Source organism: Chironomus tepperi, unplaced genomic scaffold, assembly GCF_022539635.2.
Source record: "Chironomus tepperi strain 1889 unplaced genomic scaffold, CSIRO-AGI_Ctep_v1 contig_9, whole genome shotgun sequence".
Lineage (NCBI taxonomy): Eukaryota > Metazoa > Arthropoda > Insecta > Diptera > Chironomidae > Chironomus > Chironomus tepperi.
This window is the reverse complement of record NW_027226131.1, coordinates 66,112-78,723: the sequence shown is the minus strand read 5'-3', so window position 1 is coordinate 78,723 and position 12,612 is coordinate 66,112. Positions and strand designations below refer to the sequence as shown.

Genomic DNA, 12,612 nt, shown 5'->3' with positions numbered 1-12,612 from the left:
TGTTACTTATTTTTTCATTTATTATTAGATTAATTTTAATAGACTCGTTTTGTATAGTTTCCAGGGAAAGTGCCGAAGAAGCCCGTACGACTATTAGTTCCAACATACCTGTAATTTGAGGAAACATTTTCATAAATTATTACTGTTATTGCTATATAATTGCCAACTTACCATCCATCATCGCACTGTTCAAGTACATAAACAAGATCACCCTCCTTCAATTCCAATTCATCAGAATTTACAGGCCGATAATTGTACACTGCACGGTAGCTATAAATAATAACAAAATTAATGTATGCCATTTAACTTTCCAAATTGCCTCATTTTACTTACGTGATTGGTTCATTTGCGGTGTCAACATGCAGAACTTCTGTTTTCCTAATGGTTTTTGTCTCTCGAACAACATCTGAGTTCGAATAAGGTATTGGCGATGTGGAGGTTGGTATGAAAGTTTTGGTTACTGTGGTTGTTGTTGTAACAATATCATTTTCTAAATCTTCACATCCGATATCCTATGGATATAGAGAAAGAATTTTTGTGCTTTATTGAAATTGAAATGGATGTCATCGTGAGGTTATATCTGAGATACTTTTTAGAAGTAGGGGAACTATGTGAAATATGTTCTATAAAATTGCCTTATTTGCTCAATTTTGCTAATGCTTAGAGGCAGTGCTGCTCAACCTTTTTTGTGTCACGGCACAACGCAACATGAAATCGCACACGATATACGATTTATGGCTTTTCAAAAAAAAAGTCGTTGACACATCAGTGTGACGTATCACATCAGTGTGACGTGACACATCAGTGTGACGTGACACAGCAGTGTGACATGATACATCAGTGTGACGTGATACATCAGTGTGACGTGACACATCAGTGTGACGTGACACATCAGTGTTACATGACACATCAGTGTGACGTGACGCAAAGTTTGGACAGCACTGAACTCTACAAAAGCAATCAATTCCCCCAACAATCTCAAAGATATCCACAATTTACAATTAATTCTGACACATTTCAAGTAAAAATAATGAGCCAGCAACGAAACAATAGAGCTTACCGTTAGAACGTCAATGTATGATACAGGAAAGATGCCTTTTCTATTTCCAATACGTCCCTCGAACCAATTTGGATCAACACGTCTTGTTAACGATACTAATTCACCTTTGTTAAGTGACAATTCAATATCTGATTGTGCCACAAAATTATATTTGGCTCTAGCTTGACCCTCGGTTGGCTTCTTTGCTGGCAATGGTGGCGTTGGACGCGAACCATCATTAGAAATTATCTATTGTTTTATTAAAGGAATAAACAAGCAGGAAAATAACAAAAAATAACGTCAGTTAGCAACAATAGATGATTTATATCCACAATGTCATTGTATTCTTACATCTACATATTGAACAGGCAATAGTCCAATCATAGCATTATGTTCTCCCTCATACCAGTTCTTATCGATTTGACGTCTGATATAGATTATGTCACCTTTCTTGAATGACAGCTCTCTGAACGGTTTTTTTAACGTACACACAATGTGTAGAGACAAAAGGAGATATCGATGATGTTTTTTTTGGTGAGACAAGACAAAGGAAAATAAGTTTATGAGGAAAAATCCGAGCAGCACACAAAATGGTATGAAATAATTTTGATTGGTTGGAAACGACACATCAAATGTTGCAACAGCACTATGACAATGTCACATTAACACAATGACATTATCGCAGCAACACTGACAATGTCGCAGTAACACCATGACGTTGTCGCAGTAACACCATGACAATGTCACAGCAACATTATGACAATGTCACAGCAACACTATGACAATGCAACAGCAACATTATGACAATGTCACAGCAACACTATGACAATGTCACAGCATTATGACAATATCAAAGCAACACTATGACAATGTCACAACAGCAACACTATGACAATGTCACAGCAACACTATGAAAATGCAACAGCAGTAGTATGACAATGTCACAGCAGCACTATGAAAATGTCATATCAACACTATCGCAATGTCACAGTAACACTATGACAATGTCACAGTAACACTATTGACAATGTCACAGCAACACTATGACAATGTCACAGCAACATTTCTGTGACGCAGCATCTTCAAAATTTCAAAATTAACTTGTGCTACTCGGAACATGTCAAATGATGTCAAAAAACACAAAAATTCATACCTATTGGATTGTCCTTGAAAACTATACAGGGCCCTCGCTACAGTTCCTGGAAGATTGACAGGTGATTTTGATGGAGGTGGTATATTATAAGCAAAATCATCATAACGATTAAGTGCAATAGGGGACTTTTGGGATGGTGTAAAATTATCTGTGTGTCTACGGTTGTTCATGTCTTGCAATTCTTGTAAATACTTTCTACGGCGTTCCTCTTGATAGACCTTTTTCATATGTTCTGCTTGTTGACGCGCCAGTTCATCATCCGGAATTGCATGCTTAAACTCATAACGAACTGGTACTTTATAATGTATATTCACATCATTTTCGACGTACTTTTTTTGAGAGTCTATTGCACATAACGCACGATCAAATTTTGCAGAACAAAAATAATTTATGTTTTCGAATGACAAAATGAATAGAAAAAATGCATTGATGATGATGATGATTATGGTGGATAGTAGGAAGAGATGTGAACATATAAAAGAGCAATAGATATAAATTATTATTATTATTTTTCATATTTGTAGGTAGATTATAGACAGAGTAGATTGCAGTAGTTGCGACAGTTTTTCATTTTTTTGTGCCAAAACGATGTTCGACATCATCATCATTTTAATATATTTATTTTATATAGATATATTTTTTCGGAAGCGCATCAAAAGCAGATGAAAGAAAAAAAAGAGAAGAAAAAAAAAGAAAAAGTGAATTTTTATGCCACTTTTAATGTACGTGATGATGTTGTTTGTTAGTTAATAATAAAAGTTTTTATTTTGTGTGTACGATTTTGTTTAAGGTGTACTGTAATTTCACTTATGATCTTTTTAGCCTTCCATTTATCATCCATATATACATGCAGAGTGTACAGAGCAAGTTAAATTAAATTTCACTTTCTTCATGCTTCTTTATAAGCTCTCCGCAACTGCATTTTCCTATTATACTTTTTTTTGCGGTTATTTATGCCCATAAAGATCGTTTTCTTTACTTCTGAACAAACATTCAAGCATTCTGGGGGTCTGCGGTTTGAATAATTGACTTATTTTTAGAAAATGCTTTAAAATTGGAATGATTTTAATTTACATGCAAAATTTCAAATAGGAATGCTAAAGTTCAAGCTACACAAATGATTGAGGATCTATTACGACTCCAACAAGGCTCTATCATGACACCAGCAAGGCTCCATGACGGACACATTTGTAACACCATGACGGACACATTTGAGACACATAAAAGTCATGAGATCGACACATATTGAAATGTTGCCACCACGTTGACGAGACAGTAATACACTTAGAACTATGTGGCAGCCAGTTGGCAAATTTGGTTGTTTTCGCCAAGTGGCTGCCAATTGGTTCTAAGTACCCTACCATTTTTCCGTCGTGGTTGTAATATCTCAATGTAAAACGTGGTGACAATATTTCTATGTGACGTGGTGGCAACATTTCAATGTGTGACGTGGTGGCAACATTTCAATGTGTGACGTGATGACAACATTTCAATGTGTGACGTGATAGCAACATATCAATGTGTGCTAAACATGTCATTTACGTGTGAAATCATTATTAAATGTGTCTGTGACAGAGCCTCATTCAAATCGTGTCAAAGCCTTTTCTCATTCGTGTCACTCAAGCAGAAAACCTAACAATTATTAAAACTGAAGACCCCGCCTTTTCATAATTGAAAATTGAAATGAATTGAATACGAAACAGTTGGTTATGTTACTAAACTCCATTATGAGACAATAAAAACGCATGCATGGGTAGCCAAATGACAATGTTTTCATGCTATTGTTCAATGAGATTTACTACTTATTTCTCCATAATTCGACGAAAAGAAAGAAAATGTTTTTAATTTCCCATGAATAAATAAAAAAATATTCAATAATTCACTCATAACTGTGTATTTAATTTCTCCTATGGTGATCCATCATCGAATCAATGATGTGTTATGGGAAAAATTCTGTACACATTTCGAGTCGAAATCACATATAAGTAAGTGTGAATAATGTATTATGTACATTGTTGTGAAACAAATAAAAAGATATTAAGAAGAATAGACAGATTCAACTGGATGCATTAATAGCAAACAATTGAATATGAAATATCGTGTGAATTAAGAAAAATATGCTTTATGAAGCTTAATTTGATGATAAAAATGTATTGATTTAGTTTGCAGTTTTTCCCTTTGTGATTTTTGTTATTTACTGATGTGATTTCATGTCTAATTATTGGAATTATCCCAAATTTTGGATTTTATGGATCAATTTCAAGATCCAGCTAGTCAATGTTTAGGATATGAGTCAAAAATTCAAGATCCAGCTAGTCAATGAACCTTAAATTCAAGATCCAGCTAGTCAATATTGAGCAAATGAACCTAAAATTCAAGATCCAGCTAGTCAATGTTGAACAAATGAACCTAAAATTCAAGATCCAGCAAGTCAATGTTGACAAATGAATCTTAAATGCAAGATCCAGCTAGCCCTACTAGACGAATTCATGTAAGTCAATCAAGATCAAGTATTTTTCATGCATTAATTCCCAGACTCTTTTTCATTTCCTATCTCATTCACTTTTTGCCATAAATTTCAAACTTGTCTTTCTTCTTATCCGACTTGATTCATTCCTCTTTCTCCCATTATTTCATCTAAAATTGTTTCATAATTTAATAGATATTCAATTGTGTCTGTTTAAATAGAAACAAACAAAACGGCACAAATCGATAATTTATGTAATTTCATTTCTATTGAAATGATAGATTGCCTTACATTAAGACATTTCTTTATGTTTTCTATCTGTTCTTTTTATACATTGTTGCTGATTATTTGTTTTCATTTCCATGTCGTGATGAACCGTTTATAATTATTATCATAAGATCTTTTCTTTATGGATCTGAGAAACTCTCTTTTTTCGATTTTCCATTTCTTCTTATCTATTGTACAAAATAATATAGACAACAGCAACAGACAGCAACATCATAAAGCACATTTTATATCATCATGTTCTCATCTCATCATCATCATGATAGTTTTCCGTCTCATCTTCATTGTCATCTATGTCATGAAGGAGGGAAAACATTGTAATGTGACACTATCATTAAGTGTCTTCTTATTTTATACTTGAGTTTCTTATGAAAAAAAGCTAGCAAGCTTGGATAATAAGTGGATGAATGTTATCAACTTCCAGGCAATTGAATTTAATTATGAACATTTTATGTGGCGAATCTAAAGACTTTTTTCTTAGAGTTTGAAGACTTTTGAGTGCTGTAGAATGCTGTTAGAGCATGTCTTGACTGTTTTTCTGCAAGATATTGATTTAATGCTTGCTTTTGAATTGAAATTATTGATCTTGAATCAATTTTTTATGTCTGGATTCGTTCAAGGATGAAAAATACTAATTTTGGTGTCCGAACTCGTTGAAAGATGATAAATGCTAAGTTCTGGTCAGATTAATACTGCATTAATTTAATAAATTGATGTTAACACTTGAAATTCTCAAAATAAACTGAATATTTCATAGAAAGGGGTTGAAAATATGAAGAAAATATCAACTACTTGAAGTTAGCTACTTAGAAAATTCAAATATAAAATGACCGTTGATAATTTTTGAACACAAAATTCATCAAATTTGAAAGTTTTTAAAGTTTAAATCCACAAAATCAAGCATGGAAGTAACAAAATCGCACGACTGCAATTATATATCCATAAAGATAGTACTGAATTGTTAATAAGAAATGTTTCATCTTCACTTCATCAATTTCTCTTTATTTTGCTATATTTTCTATGAAAATATTGAAAAGCTGTATATAGACAAGATCATGATCATAGTGATGATGATGATGATGAGGTTATTGGATGTTGTTGCTGTTGATCCAAAAAGTATATGGCAATTTAGTGGAATAATAAGATAATTGAATCCGTAACAAAATTATTCATGCACATAACAAGATTAATTGCATCCATTAATATCGATCATAAGCTATATTTATGCAAATGATTGAGCATAACCATAAAAGTTTGCAATTGTTGCTGCCCATTATATCTCTTTCACTCTCATTATGATTTAATTTTAATTTGTCTTGGCACAATTCTGGTCATCGTCTTATTAACGACGAATATTCAATATTTTTTTATTGGCAATTGCCAGTCAGTTTTATTTTTAATTTGCATCGCTCTTGCTCATGTACGGTTGATTGGAATTTCATTTCTCTCTCATCATTTTTTTTACAGATTTATTGCATCACACACATTTAACTCTTTTATCCATGGGATATACACAAAAAATAATGTTTTATGCTACATGAAAGTCATTAAATAAAAAGTGAAAATTGAGCATGTAAAATGTCACACTTTGATATTATGTATGAAAATATTTTGGTGTTGTTGAACGGGAAATAAAGAAATATTTGGAAGTAAGGCTTAATGAGATGAAAAAGGTACGAAAAGGCTGCTTATGAGGATGCAAACAGCGCATTTAAAGTGACTAGGAATTGGGATATTTAATTAGATTAAGGTTAAGATGTGTACAAGACGTATGATGTAGTCATTTGCCGGCTTTAGTCATTTTTTTTGGGGATAGTCATGATCACGGCTTACACGGGGGTCGTCTACCTTTGAGGTCTAAATTTAAGAAGTGAAAAAGGAGGAAAAGAAGAGGTGTTGTAATTTAAGAAACGACCACAAAAAGAAAGTTATTATAGAAATGGTCTATGACATCAGAATTCAATTAAACAGACAATATGACAGCCATCCAAAATTGTCAAAGATTGAAGTCCCAGGGTGTGCGAAGAAGTTCTTAGTTTTCGGAATAAAGTACTTTTAGGGGTCGTTCACTTATTAAGTTACAAAATAACGAATTTTTTTTCAAAAATTAACAATGGAAATCTCAGAGTTTCTCCCCTCTGAACATAATAAGCCCGACCAGTACAAAAGAAGAAGGCCGTTTTGCAAGAATTTGTAAGGTTTTTAGCATCAAAAATTTAAATAAAAATTTAACGGTAAAAACACGAAATTTTTATTGTTAATATCATTGCATATTTACTATTTAATAGTATAATTTCTACAAATTATCAACTAATTAACAGTAAGATTTAAAATTTATGGTTTAAATTCTAAACCTACCAAATGGACGTCATTAACGTTTGGCACCCATACGGACGTAATTTGATATTAATAAAAGTGGTTTAGCGGAGCCATAAAAGCTCCGTGGCGGAGGCTTCTTCATTTGTGTCGCTTCGGAAAGTGAACGGCCTTATTTTACAGTTAAAAAAATCTAATTTTCAATTTCGAAAAATTCGAAATTCATTCGAATGAAAAACAAAAATTGCTAATTATTCATCAATAAAGCCTAATTTTAATTCAAAATCACAATTAATCAATAGAATTGAGGATAAAGAACCTTCTAATTATTGAAAAACATCATAAAGTATGATAAAAATGTGAAAATTTTGGATTTCTTTGAATTGACACTTCTATTTGTTTACATAAAATTTAGCATAGCTTTTGTCCCCTCTTAAATTTGAATTTGAATCAATCTTCGCAAACCCTGGATCAAATCTATTTCTCATTATATCACAAGAAGAAAAATGAAAATGATCAAACACGTCACACTTGAGCACTGTTCGAAATAAGCTATTTTAGCACTTTACATAGCCAAGTATGTATATATTTTTTGTGGATATATTGTTATAATTCACAATTAGCACCTTATTTTGGATCAAAGTTGCTTACTTTATTTTCTTTTTGAGGAACAATAGCCATCTCCGGAGCAACAGCAGTTGATCAATAACAAAAATTAACACAAATAGCAGGAGAAGACAGACTAATATAATGATCAACATAAGATATCACTTTATGGTTAACTGATTTATATCTAAAAACTAGTTCTCTGTTGCTTAATTTACTAGCATAATTTGATTGATTTCGGAAATGTTTATTGATGGCAGTGAAGACCTATTTTGTAGTTTAACTAGATCTAATTATGAATCTATGGAAGTCATAAAAAAATTAAGATATGCTTAAAAATAGCTTCAATCACTGCCTTCTTATTGCCTTATTTAATTTCAACTATTCACGATGCTACTCTTTCAATTACTGAGCATTTAATTCTCGATTTTCAATAATTTCTTTTTACTTTTCTTGCTTATAATACACAAATGTACTTCTGTTCACATATATTTATTTATTTCTTGATGCACGATGCCAATTTAATTGAACATTGAACATTCATGAACTTGATTTTAAATAAACTTTTTTTTTTTCGATTGCCTGCGATCGCTGCCGATTTTGATGACCAGTCTGATATTTACAAGATGAGAGAGTGAAAGAAGTTGAATAAGTGTGGCAAGGAAGATATACTTATTGAATTTCTATTTTCTTTTTCCGTTTCTCAAAAGATATTTGTCATAAATAATGCAATTGCATCAAATATTAAGATTGCTCCTCGGGATTTTAATTTTAAATTTATCTGCAGTCAGAGTTGGGATGGGAAATGGATATTGCAATATAGACAATTGCTTTAGGTTTGTCACGATATGAACTATTGTTAATTAAAAGGCTAGGTGTTGTATGCTATTGCGTCGTTAATATTGTTTTAACACTTTACTCAAAATATAGCTGTTTATTGTTTATTGAAAAACATTTGATCATCTGAATATTTTAGTTTTGAATATAGTTAAAAACAGTTTCAAACTTAGTCTGGTAATTAGCAGATCACGAAGTTGAGTCGAATTTTATATAGAATTTACTCGAATCGGCTTTTCTAGAGAATTCGAGTTTATAAAATTTATAAAATTTGAGTCAACTTTGGAGCTCTGAATTTGTCAATTCTTTATGATTTCGAAGAATTCGAAATTAATTTCGAATTACTTCACATTTCTTCAAATTTAATTTCCAGACCTCGAATTCGACTCAAATTTTAATTGGAGTTAAGTCGACTCAAATTGATTTTTCCATACAAAATTCGAGTTGACTCGAGTTAATTTCGAAGTAACTTCAAAGAATTCGAATAGAAATTATTATAGTTTCTACTAGATATTGAGCAGAGTTCGAAGTTGACTTGGAATTTGTATGGAAGTCAATTTTACTTTATATAATATTCGAGAAGATTTATGATGCTTTAGGAACGATTAACAGAAATAAAATATCGAATAAAGTTTCGAATATTCATTACACCCAATGAGCCTATTCAAGAGCATGCTCCTTGTCTGTTCGAGTATCATTTGGTGCAACTGTTCAAAATAGACACCTGATCCGAAGTCATTTAGGTTTGGGATCTGATTTCACCAAATCCAAAGCCGCCGACCCGATTTCACATTCTTATAAAGTATGCCTTTAGATTACTTTACTGATAGATTGCCTTATTGATTAATTGCCTTACTGACTGATTGCAAAACCATCAACAGGCTTAAATCGAAAACCACTTGTTGCAATCTAAACTTCACATAAATGAGCATGAGTACACACAGTTCACAGTCAGTTAGGAGGCAATTTTACACAATTTTAAGGCTGTTCCAAAATTCATGAATTTTGGTGACATCAGTAATGAATAAACCTAGAATTTGCCTGTAGAATCCAACAATTATTCCAAACCTTTATTCCTTTGATCATTTAAAGTCACAAACTATTTTGTTCTTAGAAATTTCGAGATGTCACTTCCAATTAACATAATTTTCACTTAATTCGCCTCTAAATCACAATTCAATTCAACTTAAAATTCACAACTCTGCATTCAATTACACGTGCTCGGTACACAAATGAAGATCAATTTTATTAGTGAATCATGTATAAATAAATCGAATGAAAACCCAAAAAAAAAATGATGAAAATGAAAAGTCCGTACACAAATGAGATATTCAACATTTAAAATTCAACCTTGACTGAGAACTCTCTGTTACCTCTCATCAGCAGGTTCAACATTTTTTTATTTTATTTTAAATTCTCTTCCTTGTTTTTGTGTGATATGAGAGATGCACACTTGTTCAAATGAATCACAATAATCCTATGATGTAATCGTGTTTGGTGATAAACGTGCCTTTAAAAAAAATTTCGCGCGCGCTTCTCACGTTGGAAGTTTTTGTGTTACTTTATAGGAAAAAAAATAATATTTTCGAGTGCTTTCTTATCAACCGTTTGTTACAAACTGAGGAGAAGAAAAAATATAAAATACATGAATGGAGTGAGTCGGTGAAAGACAGAAAGCGACGTAAAGAAATGTAAGTAAGTAATGTTCCGTCTCTCGTTTACTATACGGCTTGCTATTATTTATTATTGTTGATGTTGTAGTTTTTTTATTTCTTATTTTTTGTTTTCTTCTCTGCTCTTCTTATACCTTTTGGGGATTGTTCATTAATGATGTTTAATGATCTACATGTGGTCTTCTAAAGGTGGTGAATGAGTCACAAATGTGGCTGTATCCAAATCTAGCTTAACACCACCATGTACCAACATCACCTTCTCGAGTTGAGAGGTGTAGACCGTCAATCCATACCCCATGGTGAGACGGAGTCAAACGAGACTCTCGTTAACTCAGGGTGCTTTGGCCTAACAATCCGCCAACAACTAGCTAAGAAACCATGGGAGGTCATTGATCACAATTGATCTGTACGACCAGGAAGTAAGATGATCAACCTGAACAAAACGATGTGGCAAATTTCATTTTTCAGAGGTCGAAGTCGACTTGAATTCGCCCCGATTCGCTAAAAACCGATTAAAATTTACATGGAATATTTTTCTGCTTTCACTTGTGAAGTATAGCAATCTATAAATTTCAATCGATTTTTAACGAGCTGTGGCGAACTAAATCTGCTCTTTTAGTCGCAAAAACCGACTAAATTTATTGGAATAGGATACGTTGTCCTGGAGCTCCAAAACGTGAGGAAAGACTATTTGTACAAACTAGAGTGACTAGAGTGACTAGAGTGACTAGGGTACAAACTAAGTGACAGAGCCAGCAACAGAGACAGGTGAAAATCCTTTTGTTGCAACCTAAGCTCCATATAGGAATATGGCTACTGGAGGGAGGATTAGCTGTCAGGACTTCCGTATTGCCGTAAATAAGGTAACGTACTGGCACCCTTTTGTAGGTGACAAAATAGCACATGGGCTGCTAAAGTACTCTTGGAGAGATTCAATGTGTTAATAGAGACAGTGAATTTAATATTGGCCATCTGAGAGAGGCCATGGATCACAGATGATCTGTACGGCCTGTGAAGTAAGGAAGTAAGTGGCACCCTGTGGACTATGTTATGTTGCTCGGAGCAAATAAATGACACCATTGCTGATCAACCCCAAAAGGTATAAATATAAATATAAATACGTACGTAATCAAGTAAGTAACAGAAATAAAGCAGCAGAGCAATTTTCTTGTTTTATTATTAAACATCTTTTTGAAACTCACGTGTGAGGCTTACTCAACACCATTTAGAGTATTTTTAACATTAATTAGCGGTCATGGGAGGAAAAAATGAATTTTATTCGTGGGCAGTTTGCAGTTTTGTTTAATGTGAAAATTAATGATGGGATGATCATTAATTGGCAGTAATGCACGAGCACTCAAAGGAAATTTTAAATCGGACTTTAATATTGATTCCGACAAATGTCATAAAAACTATAATCACAAATGGAAATTGATTTCTAGAACAAATTCACATGAATTTCAAACAATATTTTCTACGGAAATCCTATAAAGTTCCAATATTCTAGAAAGTCTATTAATTTAAATCGAAAAACTATAATGATGAAAGAGAGAAGGAGCGAGGTAGTCGAGAGCGGCAAAAGAAAGCAGTAACGACATTCTCACATGCACAGAGTCAGAACATTCAGCATGGAAGTACACTCGAGGAAAAAATTAAAAAAGAGCTTTTAAATTTTGCATTTTAAAAAATTTTTTAATTCAAAAGTTAAAAAAAAAAATTTTAAATTTTTGAAAAGAAATTTTAAAATTTTTGAAATTTTTAAAAAGAAATTTTGAAATTTAAAAAAAAAATATTGAAATTTTTAAAAAAAATTTGAAATTTTGAAACTTTTAAAAGAAATTTTGAAATTTTTTAAAAAAATTTTGAAATTTTTAAAAAGAAATTTTGAAATTAAATTTTTAAAAACAGAAATTTTGAAATTTTTAAAAAAAAGAAATTTTGAAATTTTTAAAATGAAATTTTGAAATTTTTTTGAAAAGAAATTTTGAAACTTTTGAAAAGAAATTTTGAAATTTTGAATTTTTTTTAAAAAAATTTTGAAAATTTTGAAAAAAATTTTGAACTTTTTTAAAAAAATTTGAAATTTTTAAAATTAAAAAAAATTTTGAAATTTTTCAAAAGAAATTTTGAAAATTTTCAAAAAAATTTTGAAATTTTTGAAAAAAAACTTTTTTATAAACTTTTAAAAATGAATTTTGAACTATGAAAATTTTGAAAAGAGTTTTGAATTTTTTTA

At 31.7% G+C, this 12,612-nt stretch overlaps 1 protein-coding gene and 1 long non-coding RNA gene across 3 annotated transcripts in view; both read right to left on the bottom strand.

Moving 5' to 3' along the window:
- The window catches only part of LOC139085748 (uncharacterized), a 57,845-nt gene continuing 45,233 nt past the window's right edge, over positions 1-12,612 (bottom strand). Inside the window, exons 15-20 of the mRNA XM_070633893.1 lie at positions 2,193-2,535; positions 1,391-1,505; positions 1,061-1,288; positions 334-512; positions 172-270; positions 1-108 (exon numbers count right to left, since the gene is read on the bottom strand). Coding sequence (XP_070489994.1) covers positions 36-108; positions 172-270; positions 334-512; positions 1,061-1,288; positions 1,391-1,505; positions 2,193-2,535 — 1,037 coding nt within the window. The 3' untranslated portion in view covers positions 1-35. The remainder of the gene's footprint in view (positions 109-171; positions 271-333; positions 513-1,060; positions 1,289-1,390; positions 1,506-2,192; positions 2,536-12,612) is intronic.
- LOC139085603 (uncharacterized) lies at positions 5,433-12,105 on the bottom strand. Of its 2 annotated transcripts, none has more exons than XR_011543939.1 (2): positions 10,077-12,105; positions 5,433-6,801 (listed from the first exon to the last, which is right to left on the bottom strand). It is a non-coding gene; the product is annotated as an uncharacterized lncRNA (long non-coding RNA). The 2 variants fall into 2 exon arrangements; XR_011543938.1 differs by lacking the exon at positions 10,077-12,105 and adding an exon at positions 7,912-9,807.